The sequence below is a fragment of the Passer domesticus genome, chromosome 1 (genome assembly GCF_036417665.1).
Source record: "Passer domesticus isolate bPasDom1 chromosome 1, bPasDom1.hap1, whole genome shotgun sequence".
NCBI lineage: Eukaryota > Metazoa > Chordata > Aves > Passeriformes > Passeridae > Passer > Passer domesticus.
Window position 1 is genome coordinate 99,598,794 of NC_087474.1, and position 21,832 is coordinate 99,620,625.

At 36.0% G+C, this 21,832-nt stretch overlaps 1 protein-coding gene across 3 annotated transcripts in view; it reads left to right on the forward strand.

Annotated features, from left to right (window-relative positions):
- GABBR2 (gamma-aminobutyric acid type B receptor subunit 2) overlaps positions 1-21,832 on the forward strand; it is a 457,331-nt gene that overhangs the window by 305,560 nt on the left and 129,939 nt on the right. For all 3 annotated transcript variants that reach the window (XM_064430950.1, XM_064430955.1, XM_064430964.1), the window contains one exon: positions 8,322-8,429. In XM_064430950.1, the coding sequence (XP_064287020.1) occupies positions 8,322-8,429 (108 nt within the window). The remainder of the gene's footprint in view (positions 1-8,321; positions 8,430-21,832) is intronic.

Genomic DNA, 21,832 nt, shown 5'->3' on the forward strand with positions numbered 1-21,832 from the left:
TAAAGTGACATACTAAATAGAGATACTTAAAGTAGAGAGAATATTCGATAAGATCATAACGTTTAGACTTCTGTAATACACTCCACTGAGAATTTCATGATTTACATTTAAGATGAGTAATGTCTTTCCAAGTTGGAACTGCTATTGAATAAAAGACTACTATGGTCCTGAGGACAACCATTGTCTTCTCTGTTATACATCTTCCTCAAATAAGTAAATCTAATTATTAAGTTGGGGCTGAAGATGGTTTAAGTACTCCATGTTGCTCTCACCCATAGTTCCGCAAAAAAAGGCCTGGTTCATTAGGTAGTAGTAGAGTGAACAGCTCTTCTCCTCAGTCTTCTGATGTGTAGCAGGATTTTCTCCAGGGGAGTGTGCTGCAGTGGGTCATTGCAGTGATTGGGAAGGGGCAAATGGTCTGTCTTGAGTAATTGAGTATAGGGTTCATGTTTGATAGGAGATACATATTCTGCAGATAGAAATTGCTTTTCAATATCCTTTGCATTCCAAAGTATTCTTCAAGGGTGTCACATAAAATATAAGAGAATTTAAGTATTGCAATTTGCATAGGGACTATGATAAAGCATTCTTTGTCTTGTTCATCTCACTAGTTAGCATCATTTGTATGCACTGCCAAAGCTAGACAGATGTTCTGTGATTTCAGGTGATCTCACTGAACCTGGTCAGTGATTTGGCTTGGATAAAGTAAAACAAAAAAAGGCATGAAGGTTTTTGCACACTGCAGGCTGTGCTCAGGCTCTTAGATTTCAGTTGTTTGCTCTCAGCCATGGTGTGGACATTTGGAAACACTCTTTGCACAGAAAGAAGAAACTCAACAGTGGGGTGGGATGGAGAGACAAAAAGAGAAAGGAGAGAGTACAGACCACTGACAAAGTCCAGCTCACTGCTACAGTGTGTGTGTGACTACACAGAACTTGTGTTTTTCTCAGAAAAACATCTTGAGGACATGTGCATTCATGGCAACAGTAGATGTTACAGACCTTATATCTTCTCAAAGGTGCCTTTTAAAATGTGACCTTTAAATGTATCCAGACATTCAGATGCACTTAGCATTTTCAACTAGTATTATTCTTAATTATGGGTCATGAATGCTTTTGACTCTGTGCCTTGCAACAATGTGAAAGGCAGGTTTTTTCTTTTTTACTGTTTCTTTTTGAAATATTCTTATATCTGCCATGCTGAGAGAGCAGCTAGGCAAGGTGGAGCTCCATGGTCCACATTTCACCCTTTCTAGTGGAACCCTGAGACATGGGGATTGCCATGTGATATAAGAGTAGAGAGACATCCTGAAAAACACATCAGAGACTTACAGACTGTATAAGTCTCTCTCTGAGGAACAGGGAGAAAAAGACTGCTGTGAGTTGTTGTGGATTGAGTTCCTAGCGATGGAAGCAGGATGCAGGGTGAGGGGGAGGGTGGGCAATTTGCTAAACCTCCAAAAGCTGGCTGAGTGCAGCTCTAAAAGGAGGGACTTGCCTCTAATAGTAAAGCAGGGAGAGGGTCAAGAAGTATGAGCCTTCTGTCTTTTTATTTCTGCTTTGTCTTTGCTTGTCACTTTGAATTTTCTCTGTTTAACCAATTTTGAGGCAACAGACCAAAAGGAAAACATGTGGGCAGCACCACCACTAAAGCTGTGGTTTTCTCTGTGGACAAGAGGCTCTTGGACTAGACCCCATGCTACCAAATAGCATGTGGCCTTGATACTTGGATAGTAGTTGATGGATGATATGGTCTTATTCATGCCCTTTATGATCTTCAGGCATTCCCCAAAACTCAAGGTTTTGTTTTGGCTTATTGTGGGTTTTATATATATATATATTTTTTTTTTTGGATGGTGGGGGGATGTTTCCTGTCTTAAGACTTTATATTTACCTAATACTTTTGCTCAAATTGTTTACTTTTGGCCAGGAATTTAAAAGAAAATCCAACAGACAGATATTCAACTTCTATTGAACTGCAAAAGGATTTAGACCTCTAATCTATTTGTCTCTGGAAACCAGAGCCTTTGTGTTTTTCATCTGGCCTTTTTAATTGTGTGTGTATTCTTCAGTTTATTTCTTATTTAATTGTTTAGCTGTTAATTTTAATCTTCCTTTTCTGTATAATCACTTCCACAATTGTTCTCACTGTCATTCAGTCTGAGACTGATCTCACTCCTGTTTAATTAAACAGCAGTTCTGTTACTGAGTTTAACATGAGCCTGATCAGCTTCTATTTTAGTAAATGACATTTTCTTGAGGGTAAAGAAAAAAGAGTACAGACAAAAGTTATAAGGCTGAATACATCCTAGACACAAAATTCTGTTATATACTGAAGCAAATACACCTCAACCTTGCCAGAGATTTATTAAGGTAATATTTTTAGAATGTTTTCCTCTCCTTCAGTAGAAACTGCAGACAGTTTTTAAAGCCCCCTTATAGAAACAGAAGAAATGATAACATCTCTTACACTACCCATAGATTAACTCTGAAAAATGATCTAAAGGATATTAAGAAATCACTACAGGGGATCTCACAGCATGCGATGAACCTCTGTATTTAATTTATGTGAAAACAGCAGGATTCAATTCTCTAACATTATTGCCACTTATGTTTTACAGGAATCTGTGCTAGTGCCACACAAGTTCTAAAAAATGAGCTAAAAGTCACAAAAATGTGTCAAAAATGTCTGATATAAATGAGAAAAGTATTATTCAAAGGGATGAACTTATTCTTTGGGGTCTGCTTGTGTTCACACTGTCAATTTTGCCATTAATAGAAGCAGAGCCATAACCCAGTGAAAATTTGTTGAGATGACACATTTTTGTTCATCGTAATTATCCATTATGTCCCCAGTTTTCCAAGAAAAATAGAAGGTGCTTAATTTCCAACTCCTGCATACTCCACAGAAATCAATGCAATTGTCCACTTAAAGACAATTGTGCTCTCCAGGGCTAAATGCACAGCATGGTTTATTTTCACATTTGTTCCTTTTAAGTACCTAAATCTAGTACTGAGATGCCACCAAGCTGCTCAGCAGTGATGTTCAGCTGCAGCCTAACCCTGTGGGCTCTGCAGCTTCTACCCAGGGTGTGTGTAGAACTGGCTCATTATTGATATTCCTTAAGTGAATCAGTCCAAGTCTCATAAACAAAGCTGGAAAGTAGAATGTCTAGTCCTACAAAAGAAAGATTTGTAAGTTTTATTAAAAAAAAAAAAATTAACATCTTGAGGTGGCGAAAAGTATGTTTGCAAGAATCGTAAACCTGAGTGATTCCTCTGCAGAAGTATAATTTAAAAGTTTTACTGAGGGAGTTCTTAACCAAGCAGTTTCACTATGTCATTGAAATAACTGTTATTTAAAACAAAAAGTCACCTAGAGAAGTGATAAGAAGTTGAAGCTTTTAACAAAACACATGAAGGTTCTTTGTGCTGATATTTGGGTTTTTTACTCATCACTCTGTCTTTAATCCCATCTTTTTTTTTCACTTGAGATTGGCAAACTGGATTAACACAGTATTAGTAAAGCTGCAACATGAAAAAACAGAGTGTGTAGTGTATTCGGTTCAGGTCGTTATAGTTTTTTCTTTCAATTTAACAAAGCAATAAAATGCATCACTTGTTTGATCAACTACATTTTCATGAACTCAAGACCTTCCCAGGCATTCCTTGTTGGATTATAACTGTGTTGTCTTCTGAATGTATAGGCAGTGGTGGTCAAATAAAAGAAAATAATGGAACTTCTTGAAAAATTAAAGTTTTAACTTTTCATTAATTCAGTTCTTTTTCCAAGATAACGTTATTTTATAATTTTATATAGAATTGCAATTATAGTAAAATAAAATATTTTAAATTAATTCAAATAATATTATTGTTTACCTGAAAGTTAACAGCACCTCAAATGTTGGGTTTATTTGTAAGCTTCTTTCTTTGAATATATAAACAGAAGTTTTTACTTCTTCATTCAGAGTGTTTCTGGCCCTTTCCCCAGTTAATAATTTCCCCCTACTAACTCATTGTTTGCAATAAGATGGTTTGTTTTATTAATAATGAGTGATAATATCAGCTAACTTTTATGTCTGTTACACAGACTGATAATTAGTAACCATTTCACCATTCCCATAATGAGATGATGGGAGAGACTCAGATAGATTTGTGTGTAGATATCAAATAGCAGCAAATATAGACTACCCAGCAAAAGCTCAAGGTTGAGAGGAAATAGAATTGAATTCAAAGTAGTGTTGCATAAGATTGTTAACCTATCTGTGCTTATTATGTGGCAAAAGAATTGTCTTCCTTGAAAAAATAAAAGGTGTTTAGCACCTTATGGATAGGTTAAAAACAGAGGGGTTTTACTGCCAAAGGAAAATAAAAACTAATGCTCCTACGAGATATAAGGAGCATCTTGTTCATAGATGCAGTGACTCTTAAGCTGAAACTTAAAATATTTGTATAAAGTTTAATATTTGATGAAGGTAAGGGTTGTTTGTTTTTTTTTTAATAGTCATATCTGTTTCAAGTCTGGAACCTTATCAGAAAGATCTCTTTCTTTGTGGAGATACTTTCAGTGTTTACTGTTTGTCAGCTGTGCTATCTACCAGTAAAATGTTTTCTAGGTTTTTTTAGTTATCACAGTTAATGCACATGTAAGAGCTTCTATCAGGTAATTTATAAAAAGAAAAAAATTCCTGAATGATGTTTATAAAAACAGACCCTAAAGCAAAATAGTGTAGCACCCAAAATAGAGCAGACATAGGATACTCCATTTTGCTATCTGTGTAGGAATACATGATTGCTGTATGACAAATTGTATCATTTCCTTTGACATTTGCATGTTGTCTTTGAATTATAGAAAACAAAATATTTTTAGGACATATTCAAATAGTCAACTGATCTTATTCATAAAAAAGGGAACCAAGACATATAAGCAGATAATCGAATGTATACCCTAAAATAGTTGAAGGCATCAAGAATTTTGTAATTAATTAACCATTCAAGAAAAAAAAAATTTTTTTTCAAGTTTTGTGTCTATTTAGGAACAAGTATTTGAATGCAAGTTCTTGTCTGAAGAGGCATTTTCCTGCTTGTTTGGAGGCATTTTCCTGCTTGTTTGGTGGGTTCTGAGGGAAGGGTGGTTTTCTTCAGCTGCTGGCCAAATGCAGTGTTAAATACTTCCAACATGAGAGAATTGCTGATCAACTGTACAACATCATGGTCATGCTCTTCAATTACTGATATTTTTATCACATTCTTTCAAATGAGTAGGATATGAAGGTATAATACATTTAAGAATATAAATGGGCAGATATAAGAATTTCGGAGACTTTTGCTGTTTTCTAAATTTTTCATTTTGCCTGCTGCATTAATGAATTATAGCAGATGGATTTGAGGTCATTTTCTTCAAAATTAAAAATTAATTTTCATCTGAAACTTACCATCTCCTTTTTAGCAACAATGATCTCATTTTGACAAAATCCTGGTATATTTAAACTAAAATGTTTCCAATACAGACAGTAGTTGTGTTATTCTAATGTGCACAATCCTAATCAAGGATACATAATTTTTTTTTAGTCAAACATGCTAGAAATAACATTTTTCTGAATATTGAGTTAGAAACATATTATGAACATAATTGAATTTATTAGTATTCCCAAGAGACAATTACTGTTTCAGTGAGAACAAAACAGAGTCTCATTAGAGACACGAAAATACCATGTATCTGTTTGCCAAATATACCACTAAGCTGTTCACAAAAGAGCTGAATACTTATTAATAGCAGCAAAAGGACTGAATGCTAAGTATGATTATTGATGTGAAGTCAAAAAAATTGTAACTGGCTAGTATGAACACAATTATATGAAATGTATTTTTTAAATCCATCAGAGTTGATCTAACTGGTTTTACTGAAGTACAGTGCTGGATAGTGGCTAATCAGCAAAGACTTGGAAAATAATGAAGTTAAAAATAATGCTTTGCTGGCCTAAATAGAAATTCCTTTTTTCTATTTTTTTGTTTGTTTAGGGGTTTCATTTTCAATATCACATTCAAGAATGTCACAAAGTGGCAAAACTCCTGTAGTTTGAATCTAATCACAATTGTTTTACTGGTTTTATTTATAGCAAGATTACCCAGCAATGAGTCAATATTCAGGGTCATTATCAACAATGCAACAGATAAACCACAACATTAGATGCCACTAAGTCGTTAATATATACATGCAAATATCCAAACAGCCTTCTATGTACAATCACAACATTTTCAAATGTTAAGACTCATGGTGCTGTGTGCACTTTTCATGGACTCCTAGAATGGTTTGGGTCAGAAGGTACATTAAATATCATCAAGTTCCAATTCCACGGCCATGGGCAAGATGCACCCATTAGACCACGCTGCTCAAAGCCAAATCCAGCCTGGTCTTGAACAGTTCCAGAGATGGGACATCCACAACTTTGGGCAGCCTGTTCTAGTGCCTCACAACTTTCATAGTGAAGAACCACTTTTCTCTTACTAATTCATTATTTTGGGCCACTTGTGTAGTATTTATGTATATTAGGGCACTGCAGTAATTTTATGGTTTTATCAATAGTTTTTGAATGAGTATATATCTATTTTTTCCTTTCCCTGCCTTTATACCTAGACAGTAAACACTACTAAAAATCAGAATTTGTTTTCCACCGAATATTTTGTGTAAGAAGATGATGTTTTGAATACAAAAATGGAAATCCTGGAAAAGTTTGGAAAGGCAAAAAATAGCATGTATTTAGACATGAAACATTTAGGTTATTCCTCAGGTTTATCTTAGATGTCAAGTTTTAAATCTTACTAGAATGCCTAGTTCCTCATCAATATGCATATCCTGAAATTACAAATTAAAAATCCTAAACTCCCAAGAAGCTGGATGTGAAACTAGGCTGGTTTCTGACGAAAAACATTGCCTTTAGGTTCTCTAAATAACATTTCCCAAATGCTTTCTTAGAACAGCCTAGTTTCTCTAAATCAGATTGCTTTTTTATATCACAAAACAGCTCTGCTGGCCAAACATGCATAGTCAACATGGCCAAAAGAAGGCTGACTTTCCCTTTGGCTTTCCCTTTTTCTAGCTTGCCTTTCCCTGTATTTAGCCATTGTCTCCCCCAGTTTTTTCATCTGCGAGGTAGAGTACTTTGGTTTTTTACTTCTTTGTTCAATTTTGTGCAGTCTCCCTTTTTAGTGGGCTGGTGTGTGAGATTATTCCTCCTCCTTGTGATTTCTCAGGCTCTCAGATCCAACTGTTGGCTTCCAGCTCTGTGCTGTGCCTCTCACATGGTCTTCTACCTGCTATGCTTTGCAGTCTCTTATCCATCTTTGGGAAGAAAATTACCTGTTCAGGGAAAAAAAGCTTTCAAACAGCCAAACCTGCATGGTAATGAAATCAGAAACTTCCTAGAAATTAGAGAGGGCTGTGCAGAGCTTGCTGCAACTCTGAAGATCACTGTCCTGGCTCAAAGCAAGTCCAAAAGTGAGGGCCTCTGTACAAGATGCTATGGTCAGGGGAGGAATTGCAGAAAAAGCTTTTTAAATCTATGCTCTCTCCTTCTTGATCAATTTGAAGATTCTCTATTAAAAGGAACAAGGGGGAAAAAACCACCAAAACCTAATCTTTTTTCTACACTAAAGACAGAAATTCTGAGTTTTAAAATCTTCTGTTTTGTATTTATCAAAGCTGTGGCCAGCTCAGGTCTCATTACACCATTGCTCTGTGCAAGCTCACCACCTCCTTTTCCTAGGCCACATTTGCAGGTATTATCATTGACTTGGATATTGTTCCTGTTTTGCCATTTTCTCTCATAGGATAATTTAAAATCTGTTGTTCTTATCTTTCCAGAATGCTCAGGTTTTTCACTGAGTGATGCACATCTCACATAGTACAATCTTATCTTATTTAGTCTGAATTACATCTCTATTTCTCTGCTCATTTCTGTTCAAAATGCTGCTGTTAATATTAGTTCCCTGAGTGCTTTTTATAGTCTGTCTCTTGAGTTTCTCCACTGGTTCTTTCCTCTATCTGCAAAGAACACAATAAAAGTAAAAAAACAGAATATTTTAAGAGATTTATGGGTTTATATATGAAAGAGATAGTTAATTCAGCATCCAGATTTGTTTCAGTTAGGGGAATGGACAGGTGAGTAAAAAAGCAAGTGAGCAATGAATGAAAAATTACTAAATATCAAGGTTTTTGAAGTTCTTCAGATATTTTTTTCCTCAGGGTCTTAATAAAAAAGTTGTCTGAAATTATGATATCTAAGTAACTTTGTCTTTTTTTTAATGTATATACATTTTTAGGTCCGAACATGGATTCTCACAGTGGGATACACAACTGCCTTTGGAGCAATGTTTGCAAAAACGTGGAGAGTCCATGCAATTTTCAAAAACGTAAAAATGAAGAAAAAGGTGAGGGGAAATAGACTCTTTTTTGTTGCCCTGCTAATACAATTTTCTAATTATTTTCATACCTTTCCTGGATGGCCAAAGCTGTGCTGACTGTTCATGTATCACATCCAAAGATCCTGAATAGTTTGATATTAGGGCTTTTTGGTTTCTTGTTTAGTCTCAGAGTTGGAGTCAAGAATCAGCCCTCCAGTCTTCATAAGAAGAGTTGGACAGTGGAGGTGGCTATAAAATGTCAAAGTGAATTTGGATCTCTGCTCACTCTTAGTATGTTGCTTCAGCATCCAGAGGTCTACTTCTGGTAGATTTTTTAAATTAAATGTTTTCTGATTATATCTGTCTAAGATGTGGATATTACCTGAGGATTTCTCATGGATCAGTAGGAGAAGGCAAGAGAAAGTGCTGCTTATAGCTTCCTATTTCTAATTAATATTGAAATTGCACAATTTTACTCTAAGACTGGTCAGAATTGAACCACAATAGTTGTGGCTGTCATTTTTAGTACAGCACATTTTCTGTAAAGATTAGGCTCAGTTTAGGAGTAGTGCAGTTCTTCATGATATTTTTCCCATTAAGCTTCTTTTCGTACATGAAGTACTTTTTATGAGATGATTTTATTAAAAAATTGGAAAAACACTAAGTAGAAAGCATTTTGCTGGTAAAAAATTATGAGAAATGTTCATGAAACAGAAGAACAAAATTAATATTGTTACAGAATGAGCAGAAGTGTCAAGTGTAGTTCTTATGTTCACCTGAACAGTTTTATTCTAATAATCAATAAAGAGTTACATATAACCAAATTAAGTAGAAAAATGTTCCAAAACCTTGTCAGAGTCCTCTTTTTTCACTATGTGTGGTCATAAAAGATCTTTGTTGTTAATTTTTATTTTATTAGCACTGTGTTATTTTTCCACAATTGCAATATGTAGGGAGTCTGTCACAATAGGATACATCATTCCCTTGGAATGGACTTTAGATAGACAGGGAGAGAGTTAACTCTGTTTTTTGGAAGATTTATGTCTGAGGTTATTAAGAAATTACATTCTGTGTCTGGGACTGGATCTATTACTCTGGCACCACAACACATCCACTCAGCACTTCCCCCTCCTATTTGGTCATGTCAGATTTTCTCTATTTCATTATCATTCATTGTTAAAAAAATAAATTAATAAATACAAAATATATTAAAACTAGCTAAAATGATAAAAAAAATTTTATACCAAAACCAGGATGCTCTGGGTGGAGTGAAATGGAAACCCTTCCTTTTTGCACGTGTGCAAAGAGCCCACTGTAACATAGAGTTTATACTACCAGAGTCTTTTCTATTTCTTTTTTCTTTTTTTTTCAAGGATCTTACACTTCCTATGTTAGACACTTCCTTTTTTTAAATAAAGATGAGCCAGGATTTTACCTTCCTGAGAAATGAAATTTTACATTGCAAATATTTTTTTACTGTTGGTACAAATCTTTTTAAGTTAGTGAAGTTACACAAGACACTACAGTCTAACACATAAAAGCATTAACTTCATGACCTTTATTATCCTCAGAATTTTATAATTTCTCCAATACATACTATTTCAGATAGGAGTGAACAGGTACTGCAATGGACTGTCACTGAGCTTTTGCTTCCTTTTTTTTTAAACATTACATTTTAGATCTGCAAGTTGCTACTCAATATTAAATTTCACTGTCTGTTAAATAGATTCTTTATTGCCTCAAATTCTTTATTTCCCCTGTTCTTCAAGGGGCTCATCACCAACTGCAAATTGCAATTGATTATGCATGGCTGGATGTTAAAATTATTTAAGATCAGTTAAAAGGTACTGACCAGTATAAGGGAGATAAACTTTCAGACATCTGGATGATGGCCAGTGAGCTGCTTTGCTCTGAGTATACTGGAAACATTGAGGCTGTTAGGCCACCTTCCTCAGTGTTCTGGAATTAAGTCAATAACACATTTCTTCTGTAAACTTTAAAGAATTCTTTATTTAGATATCTTGTTCCAAATCATAAGTATGAATCATGAAGTACAACAGTTTCTTTATGTAAAACAAATCAGCTTTCCAGATAAGTGTTTACAAGTCATATATTTTCTGTCTTTGATTTGCCAGGATAGATAAAAGTGTTTTTAGGAGTTGACTGAAAAACATGGCATTTTTTACTTATGTCTTGCAAGACTGACATTTCCATTTTCTACAGATGTAGTTAACAGCCACAGTATTTTCTTTCTATGGATGCACAAAAAGTAAAAATTTTTGCAAACAATATCTAAACTGACAAATGCACAAAGGTAGTGCCACATGAAAAAAGCAAATTAATGTTTTCTGAATTAGTTGTGCCATGACAGAGCAGACTGACATTGCAATCAGAGAAGTACAAAGTTCCAAAATTATTTAAGTAGTGTGGATCTTATTTATTTGTGATCACTTCAGTTACTACCTGGATATAAGTATGACAGTAAAATCTGTATGACTTTTGGGCATACAACCTTTGCTTGTCATCCTCAATATTTTCATTAGGAAAATATTTGCCAACAGTGAAATTTATTCACAGAGTGAGAGAATCTCTGTGTGGCTGTTGAAAATACTGGTTAATTCATTTCTTGAAAGTGGGTGTTAAGTAAGGGAGAGAATATTATGAATACATCTGTTTATCTTCATCAGATAGGGCAAGCTTCTGTACATTTATTGTACAACGTGGCTTTTTGAAGAGATTGGTGGATATCTGTCTCAGTGTGAGAAAATATACAGAATTGTAAATAATAATAATAATGCACTCCATATTACTGCAGTGGAAAGTGGAACTTAATGAGTTAGAGTGTCTTGAATTAGTTGAAGATTCTCATTAACTGCTGTTTATAAAACTTGCAAAAGTCTATTTTATTTTCACCCTTTTATATATCCACTCCTCTGTTACTGGAAATTAATAAACAATAAAATTCAGAATATACTCATTCTGTTATCAGACTACTAAGGACAAACTTTGCAAAATTCCCATAGCTCTGTCACCATCTTTGATCTTGCTAGGGCTCAGAGGAAGCAAATTAAAAATGCATTAGTTTTAGCTGCAAACACAGGGGTGCAAGGGGATCAATTTTTGTCAAATGGAAATGACAAAATCAGTAGGGGGAAATAAATGATTTTTGAGTTTTGAAGAGGTTAGCGGAGATAAATGGAAAGTGAAATAGAATTAGAATTAAAAATAACTGTAACAGTTATAATTGAGGTGCAGTTCTGGTTTTCATACATCTCCTTTCTGTTGTTTTGGGCTGCAGAATGTCCTCTGCTCAGAGAGAGGTGGGGACTGGTTTTTTGTTTCCCTTGGCAGCAGTAGGGCTGGCAGTGGATAAGAGGAGAGAGAGGAGAATATCAGTGGCAGGAGAGCATGGGGTGTCCTGGGGAAGCTTTAGCTATCTGAACCATTTACAGAATGAACCCTTCTGGTAAATTTAGGAGGATGAGGAGCTGTCTATTTTGGTGGGATCTGCACTGTCTTGGGTTTTTGCAAGTGTTGAAGCACTCCTGCACAGTGACTGCTTCTGCACAAATCCTGAATGCCAAATAAAGCCCATGCATTTTGATAAATACCAGAATAGTAAGAAGTTCAAAGCAGTGATATTTAAAGCCTCCATACATTTTATAAATTTTGCTCCTACAAAGACAAGGTTTTGGCCATTTGTAGATGGCTACACTAAAGCATTAAGATGATCAAGGTCACAGTGCTGCCTTGTTGCATTTGCTGTATTTGAAAGTACAACACATCTCAATTGATGCTGCCATGACAAGCTTGTCTTACCCGTAACAGAGTAGACTTTGTCTATTTGGCTTTGTCTATTTGGACTTAATTCTTAATTCTTCTACTGTGGCATCAAAGAAGGGATGTTTTATGTTCCATTTTCACTTTAAAATATTATTTAAGCATATTAAGTAATATCAGTTATTACTGCTGCTGTAGATTTCTGGTGGCATATGTCTTTATGTTGACAAAGTTGTTACAAGATAAATACAGAATATAATGACAAAAGGGATGTAGAGCAGCCTCTTTTCTTGAGGCTTATGCTGCTATAATTTTACCAACGTTATTCTACTCCTTCACGATAATTCATAAGCTTTTTCTCTGTATTGGTGGTATCAAAGGGAAAGAAAGCTACAACTAATCACAACAGACAAAAATGACTTATCGGTCTAACCTGACTCAGCTGTGCCTGTCAGGCTGCCATCTGGCAAACTTACTGTCGTCCATTTGGCCTGCTAGGTCCTTGTAAGAGTACTGAAGAGAGCTGAGGTCTCCATGCCTTGCAGAGATGGGTAGGAGCTTGCACAGATCATGTTTGTGACAGTAGGATGGGGAAGGGAGGTTGGCAGTGCAAGGGAACTTCAGGGCCAAGAGACTGGGCGCAGGAAAGAGACTGAAGAGGAGAAATCAGATTTCCTGCCAATTACTCCAAGAGAGAAGCCTGTCCAGATGAAAAAAAAAAAAAAGGAAAATCTTGGGATTGTATACTGGGAGAAGATATTGAAGAGGGAAACTGAATTTAGATTAAAATTGCCTTGAAAAATAAATTTCAAAGACAGCAAAGGCAGGAAGATCTGTAAGAATTTATCAAGAAAGCTGAGCATGATGATGGAATGCAGAGCCTGAGTATTTAAGTGGCAAACTGTAATTGAAGGACTAGGTCTGATTTAAAATTGGATTAGGATTGAAATTTAGAGGCAAAATGGGAGGCCTGAAAAGTAGGGATTTATTCTAGGAAAGGAAAGCAGGAATAAGAATGGAGAAAGAGGCAAGGAAAAACTTGAAATTAAGACTGGCCAAAATGATTTCACAAGAAATGTGAGCAGAGCATAAAATCTGAACACAGGATTTTGGAAATTCACTGGGGTTTTTTTTCCTATTACTATGTATCTATAAAACCTACAGGAAAGGTATCTTCCTTGTCTTCCTGTTATGCAGTTGTACAGACCCTGATAGCTACTAGTGACTATTTCCGCTCAAGCTGATGAGGTGTGCAAAGATGTAAAGGCTCCTCCTGCTGATGCATGCAGCTCTCTCTATAATTGAATCCTCTTTCCATTTTCTTTATGAAGAATGGGCTCACAAAACATTAGAAGTTTTATGTGGTGGCTGAAATGTCAATAATTGAAAAACTACAGCTTGCTAGGATCTCTAAAATGTACATTTATTCCCCTACGTGGATTATTAGGACACCAGTGAAGCCTTGGCTTCCTACAGGATGCCACTGTCATGGAGCAAACGAAGTGAGTCTGCTCTGGGCATGGAATAGGACTGTACAGTAAAAGAGAGAGTTTTATGTTACAATATTTTTCACTTAAACCAGAAAACATGCATAATGAAAAAGGCAGTAGGAGTTTTGAGAAAGGTGGTCTCATGTATAAGACAGTTATGTGCCAAATGAAGAAAAATAACCACTTTCCAGAATTATTTGTTATGCTGTAGAAATCTCTCTCAGCATATTTTTCAGAAATTATTATTCTGTTTCTTTGTTTCTGAGAAGCAAATATATTACCTGAGTGAAGCAGTGCAGGAATTCTCAGACATTTTAGCTCCTTGCCTTCATACTCCATTTTTTAACAAATCTGGCCACCCTGCCTCCATAACGTGCACATTTAATGGTTCAAAACCAGGTGTGTAGAAAACTGGGAGGGGTAAGAAACCATCCAGGCTCTTTCTGGGGATCAGGGCACATGGGCTACTCTGAGCAGTGCCCAACCCTCACTTCCCAGGTTGGGGTGGGCAGCAGCTGGTTGTGTGCTCCTACCCTGCATGGTGCCAGCTGCAGGGAAGCTGCCAGCTCCTGTGATTCCACAGTGTCTCTGGGGAGGAAAAACAGAGGGGAGAAGGCAGCTGGAGGCTACACATTTATGGGTTTATGTGCTGCTGCCTTCTCTTCTCAGCTTGTGTCTGTTGATTGCTATCTCCATCCCTCACTTGAAAACCTCTGTGAGGAAGTTCATAGAATGAATGTCATCTCTGGCTATAAACTTTTCCATAAGTTTTTCAACCCACTTATGGAATTTAGAATTTATTACTATCTATATTTTTCCTCACCAAAGTCCTGCAGACGTTTTAAAAAAGTTACCCATTATCTTAATATTTTAAAAATAGATGAAACAAAATACTCCAGATTATGTTGACAAAGGGTTTAGGTCAGACCCTCATAGGCTGCATCTCATTTATTCACTTAAATCCTATGTAGACGCAGTTCTGAATTAGCATAAATGTAGTTTGTGTTATCTAATAATCTCTTTTTGTAAATTCTGTTTTAAAATATTTTTCCAGGTCAGTTTTCAGACTGTAAATGTTTATATTTTTTCCAAGATTTTTTTTTTAATCTTGCTAGAGCTTTTTTGTGTGTATAACAAGAAGTTATATGATGGATTTCCCCTAGGATACACTTGTGTTCTACTAAATATATATGAGAGATCATAAGTCTGGAGAGGAGATGTGTCAAGATCCAAAAATTTCCTTTGGGTAACCATACCAACAGTACAACAATCTATTAGGGACCATCTGCTGAAAATGAACCAGCATATGGATACCTAAGGAAGTGTTCAGTGTTATTGTTCAGTCTTTGAGAGTAAGAAAGAAGACAATTTGAAATTTGCTTATGTTTAGAAAGTTTTTTCATTATGAATATTTACCACTGGACCAAGTAATTTCTGATACTTACAGGGCAGTGTAAATTATTCAGGTATGGCTTATGGTTTATTAATAAGCAGATACAGTATTTCCTAAAGTGATATAAATAGAAACTAAATTATTTTGATTTTTTTCCCCAGATAGCTACAACTATAAATTTTAAGTCCAAAGCTTTAAAAATAGTCAGTGTAATCTTAGAATCCAAACTTAGATGTAAAATAAGCATCCTGGTTTTCATAAGAGCTGATCAGCCAAAATGCCAACCAAGGAACAACAAGAATCATATTTCTAAAATTTACATTCATATAAATATGGAATGTGGAGATAAATCTTAAGCTCATGTCACAGAAAGAAGCTGAGCTAATGAACTGTACATCTAGGAGAAAATCTGCTTTTGAAGTAATTTATGTATGGAAATTTCTGCATGGTACAGCTTGATAAGGGCAAACTTCAGTAGTGACAAAAACAACGAAAACTCTGTGTGAAATGTAAGTGCTCATAAATGGTGCTACAACCATAATTTCTATGTATTATGAGACTATTGGATGACAGAGAAATAAAGAACATGTTGCTATACAGTATGAGGCAATTTATTCCTGAATAGCTTGAAATTGGATTGTAAATGTAATCAAGTGCATTGATGTTCCCAGCTATTTGGTAATGATGAAGTATGCTTTCCCAGAGAATTTTCATTAAGTAAAATATTAAAATCTAGGTACTTTAATGTTATATCAAACAAAATCAGAATATTTCTTCCTGAACATTCAAATCTTTCATGCACCAGTTTTTTTCTGAAGGTTTGGGTTCCTTTCAACTCCAAAGATGAGAATTCACACCTCTCATAGAAAGTCCTTTGAACTTATTCCATGTGTTCTTGAGCACAACAAGTGCATTTCTCTCAAAGGTGAATTTGACCAGCTGTGTTGGTGGGATGTGCAGGTTTCTCAAGGCAGCACATCTTCCTTTACTTATGGTTTTGAGCAGAAGTTAACACAATGTTGAGGTTTTTTTCTAAGACTGTTCTCCAGAACACCAGCAAGAATGGTTGGTTCTAATGCTATCAGGTTGGATTTCTTAGTGCCATTTTTAGACTAACATGTTTTTTATTTTTGTCCTTTCAAAATAGTTTTGTGAAAATTAGTCATTTTTCAAAATAGGTTTATATTGAAAAATATAAATTGTGTGCTTATTATGGTTGGATTAGTAATGTTAGTAAAACAATCACCTCTACAATTCTCTAGTGCAGTGTAGTCATAACTGAGGCTCAGGCTTTCAAAAAATGAGGATTTTTATAACTTTCTTTAACCCATCACTTAATTTCTCTCCATCTCTAACTTCTGAGCATTTTCTGTTTTCTGCTTCCCCTAGGGAGTATCACCACTAGGATATTCCTACTATTTTTTTTCTTTTATATAAGTTGGAAAAGAGGAAAGGTGTCTTCTAATTGATTTCTTATCCTGGCAGCAGGACATAGAGTCAACACATCCACATTTGCAGTAGTATTATTAGGAGAATGAGTCTGCCCAATGATGCAATTATCCTAAACAGGAGTCACCAATGAAGACATATTTTAGAAACATGTGCTTTAGCAGGCTAGTGACTGTAGCTATTTAATTCTCAAAGCCAAGCTTTTTGATCATATCCAATTGTCCGTTATTTTCATGAGTACCACACACTCCACTATCCTGAAAGGTAACCACCAAATTCTTGGGTTACAGGTGTCACAGTAGATCCTCACTGGAAACAGAAATATTGGGGTTTTGGGTTTTTAAAAATTTATAAATAGATATACAAGTCTTCTATCAAATCAGTCAAAATACCTCTGAGAATAAAACTTAGCTTTTTACTCCCTGTGACTTGCTGGTCAAAATCCTTAATACTACAACACGTTTTTTAAAATGTTAGCATTCACTCATTAAAACTAATATAATTGCAGCTTGAGGCATTGCCAATACTAATCATACAATCTATTATAAGAAGTACTCATAATAGCTGTTGAAAAAAAACATTGTGGAGTTACTGGGAACAATGCATAATGTGTTTTCAATAGTCCTTTTTTCTCATTCCATTACACAATAGAAATTAAGAATGTATTACAGTATAGTTCACTATACTAAAATATTAATGGCTTTAATAACTCTGAGATAGAATCTCCCTCAGCCCACATAGGGTAAAGTTCACCCACCCACCACTGACTGCATGCCCAACCTCCTGGCACCATCCCACTTGTGCCAACCCACTTAATGTAGGGGAGCAAGCCAAAGGTGTCCCTGAACCCCACTGGGAAATGAAAGGTTACTTTGTGAAGTGGAGAGAGTATCCTGAAGGCAAGTTCATGAGTGGTTTTATGGTTCCTTTTGCAAGCTCACAGACTTCACTGGTTTTTTTCCTGCAAACTCTATTTTCTTTCTTTCCCCTCTGATCAGCAGGAGGGGCACTCTGATCAGCAGGATTTCTGTATGTATCAGGGTAAGGATATTTGGTTTCAGATTTCTGAGGGCTTTTGTAATTGATATCAATGATATTCATTTAATTTAATAAGGTCTAGGAATCTTCACAGAGGGGTCCTTTAAAGAGAGTTTCTCTCTACAGATTCCATCCCAGGAGTCTGGGGAAGAGACAACTGAAAAAAAAAGCTAATTAATAACATTAAGTGTTTATCCAGCTAGTGCCAGAAGGCAAGGGACCACGCTAGACAGGGTTGATCTACATAAGAGAAATCAGAATTTCCTTCTTAAGCAAAAAAGATCCTACATTTTAAATGGAAAAGAAAAATGTATATATTTATATCAAAACCTATGAATAAATGCAAAAGCACTTCTGGTCTATGTTTCCATGAATTCAATTAAAAGCCCAACAAACAAACAAACTGCAAAGATTTAGCTAATATAGCTTTAAATTTAAAGATATTTTATTCTGACAAATGGAGGTGATCTGGTAATAAGGAAACTAACTGAAGAAAATACAGGAGTAAATTAACTCTTCAGTCATGCTGGAAAGCTGTTTGTGGAAATCAGAGAGTACAAAGGTAATGTTGCATCCTGGAGATGTAAGTCTTCATATGTAAGACTCTTTCTGCATGGTTTAGAATGGAGTTCAGCTTTAAGGTCTGTGTCATGAACATTTTCAGAATTGGTTTCTAATAAGATAAGAAATAACAGAAAGTTTTCCCTAGCCGTAACTGTATAAAACAAGCCTACTGTTTAATTACTGTTAAATGCCAAATTTTCAGGTGATCCCACAAACAGGTGGGTGATAGGGTTCTCCAGGACCCTTCAGAAAGCAAATGAAAAAAGCCCAATAAAAGGTTTATGCAATAATAACCAAATGGACAGTTGAAGTTACCCTGGCAGGTGGTACAGCCTGTGATAGTTCTAGAAAACCCTCAAGAGTTTCCATGAGCAGAAACTTTATCCCAGAGCTTTAGGCAGATTTTCTATCTCCTGTGATCAGAAAGCAAGTTCTGTGGAGAGTAAGGACTTTGATCTGTCTTCATGGTTGGGAGTTTTCAGAATAATTTCGATTTGCCCATACAGTGATATTGCTGAGAAGAAAATGGCCTACCAGCTTTTGTTCTGAGTGAATTTATTTTGAGGACAGATCGCTTCATATCCAGATATATAGTCCAGACTGGTGGCAGTGGCATTTATAACAGTGTGCAGATCTGCCAGGATGAGACAGATTCACCTATCCAATCACAGATGGTAGAAAATATGACTCACAGATGCTGCTGTGTGAGAGCTTGGCTTCAGCAAGGATTCAGGAGCACTTGCATAAATGGATTTTATTAGCTACCATGTATTTCTCCAAAGGCTGATTTACTGCTTGCTAGAAGGAAAATGAAAAGATGAAAAAAAAATAAGAACCTTCCTCTTAAAGAAAAATTACTATTTTGATTGTGTGGAGCCTCACTAGCTCATTAGTTTCTTTTGTCAGACAGAGAATTTGTTGGATTTGCAAGATCTGAGTCAAGACTCCTTCAGTGCATCTGGTGATTCCCGAGGAGTGAATGTACTGAACTTAAGGAGTTCTAGTGGGTGGGAGAGGGAAAGCTGGGCTTCCTGCAGGTAGAAGCAGGGAGCAGCAAGTCTTTTAGAAGCACTCTTAGTGATATATCAGTGGCATTTCTCAGGGCAAATCTCTTTTAGGACGAGCTGCTAATAACTGGCAGAAGGGAAAAATAATTGAACCTTGGTGTTTTGTTCTGAAATTTAGCATTCTGGTGGAGAGTTCTGCTTCAGAGCTGTATTCCAGCAGTGGTTTTGCCAAGGACAGAGAGGCACTGTGATGGGTTTGGGAGGCAGCCCCAGGTGCTGTGCATTCAGCCCTCTCACCCTGCAGCAGCACCAGCACCACTGTGTTTTACAGGGCTCATCACTTGTGTAGGTCACTTAGGTTATCTTATGGGCTCTCTTTTGCTTGCCTTCCTCCTGGCTGTCTGGCAGAAGTAAGGGATGAATAATACCTGCTGCCAGTGACAGCTGCTGTTATACAACTCCCCTTCTGTCCAGAAAAAAGCAGAGTAATGCAGGAAAAATTACTCCAAGAGGTATCCAAGGAAGAGCTCAACTGTTTGCTCTATCTCTTCTCTTATCTTTTTCTAATAACTACCTGTCCAAAAAAAGGTTACCAAACTAAAATACTGATCTACAGTAGTGGAAGGTCAGGCACAAATGGAAGATATACAAGAGCAAGGAGAAATGATGTGATAACATTAGCAATGTGGTCATGAATAGGAAGTTATTTATTTTTATTCTGTGAGTGGATTATAAGTATTACTGCTTTTAATAATATCCTTTCACTCTTTTGCTTCTGGCATTGCTGTACCAGATTGACTAATGTTACTGGGGACTGGCAAATCTGAATCCAATGCAATCCTATCCAGTCCTTACTTTCAATATGAAGATAGTTCATATAAATATGGAAGACATTGGGCTGCTTACCTATCCTAGGTAAAATGTGCAGTATTTCCATTCGAAAGATAAGATATTTTGAGGGTTTTTTTCAAGGAACCTTTTTGGCTTAGAAGAGCAGAGGGAGACATTTCTGGCAAGATGCTTTTACATAGCTTTTAGTTTGTCAAAATGCATATTTTTAGCTGAAGTTAATTGTCTTCACCTCCTCTTAGGGGATGAGGAGTGAGGAAGGCAGGGACATGTTTCAGAACACTAATTTTTCTGACTCTAAATCTTACCCAGGACAGGTGGGATGAATTGTCTTTTAAAGGCTTTTGGCCCTGCTCACTGGCTACTGAGAAAGGCTAAACATGTAATAGTTCAACAGCCAACTTCAGTAAAACAAACTACATCAGTTAAAAAAGAAGACCAACTAAAATATGCCAATACAATAAATTCCCTAGCCATTTAAGAGGGAGGAAAAGAAATTTGAGTTAAGGTGTCAACATTTAATCTAAATCCATATTCACTATGGACTTCCCATTTTTTCTCTTCCATGTCTCTACTCATACTAGGAGCAGTACTAGGTGTGTTTCACCCAAGGCCTGTTTGCAGGCATTAGAAAAGAGATTGAAAAACACATGGACTTTTTTAACAAAGGCTAACCTGTTTCTTTTCAGCTCTGATTGCCACTTGATAAACAGTTAAAAGGTCAGACATAGTTCTGTTTTCCCAAAGAAGACAAGGGACCAAGCTGTGTCTGAGAATTTTTGCTTAATACCTTCTTTCATTTTAGCTTTATGAAGAACCACATTTCAACAGTCTTCCTCTCCCTGCACAGCACACCAGGGCACCTTTTCCTTGCAAAGTTCTCATTGCCAAATCATCCAGCAGCAAGACATATCACTCTAAAAGCTGCACCCTCCCCTTTCACTTGCCCTCTCCAGACATGCCTGTGCTGTTTCAGAATGCTGAGATGGGTGTCCTGCTTCCTTGCTGCCACAAACATGTGGAAAGCATCACTTTCCAGTGCTTTATGGCAGTGGTAGCTACATGGATTTATATAACTGGTCTCAGGAAATGAAAATGTTGTATCAAGTCCTTTAGCTCATTCTGATTTCTAGCCTTTATTTTACTCCTAGTTTATTTCGAAGTATTTATAAAATAAACCAGTAGATTAACAAAAGGTGGCGCCCAATGTTGCCGAAACATCTTTCAAAATAGAAAAGATATCACACCAAGCAATATGAAAACCAGACTTTCTAAAGTCCTTTATACATTATACATAGTTTCAAATTTTTGTCTTTTTTTTTTTTTTTTTGTCATTTTCATCATTTCATTCAGCTTGATAAGAATGTAATGCAAATACAATTTATTCTACGCAGGAATACTAACCTTGCCTCTATTAAGATTAGCTGACACTTCTGGCTTTTTAATGCATTTTTGAAATCCTAATAATTTCATCAAATTGAACTGAAATAATCACAACTTTCTTAAGCTTCTCAGGCTTAATATTTTTGAATATTTCATTTGGATTAAGTCAACTGTTTCCCAGAATGGAAACTTGGAAAAAAAAAAGATGTATATTTGTCCATGTTAAAGCAATTTGGCAGTAACTTTTGACTATTGGATGAGTGTTCTTAATAATAGAGTTAGACATTAATTAAGAAAACATGGCCATGGACTCAAGAACACTGAAACAAAATTAATTTAAGCCTGATGTTTCAACATGATTACAACTTTGCAACTGAAGCAATGCAACTGCAGTATATTTTTTTCTGTGTTGCTGCGTGTACAACAGTAGAAATTACATAGGGACTGCACGCAGTTATAAAAGACTCTAATACATAG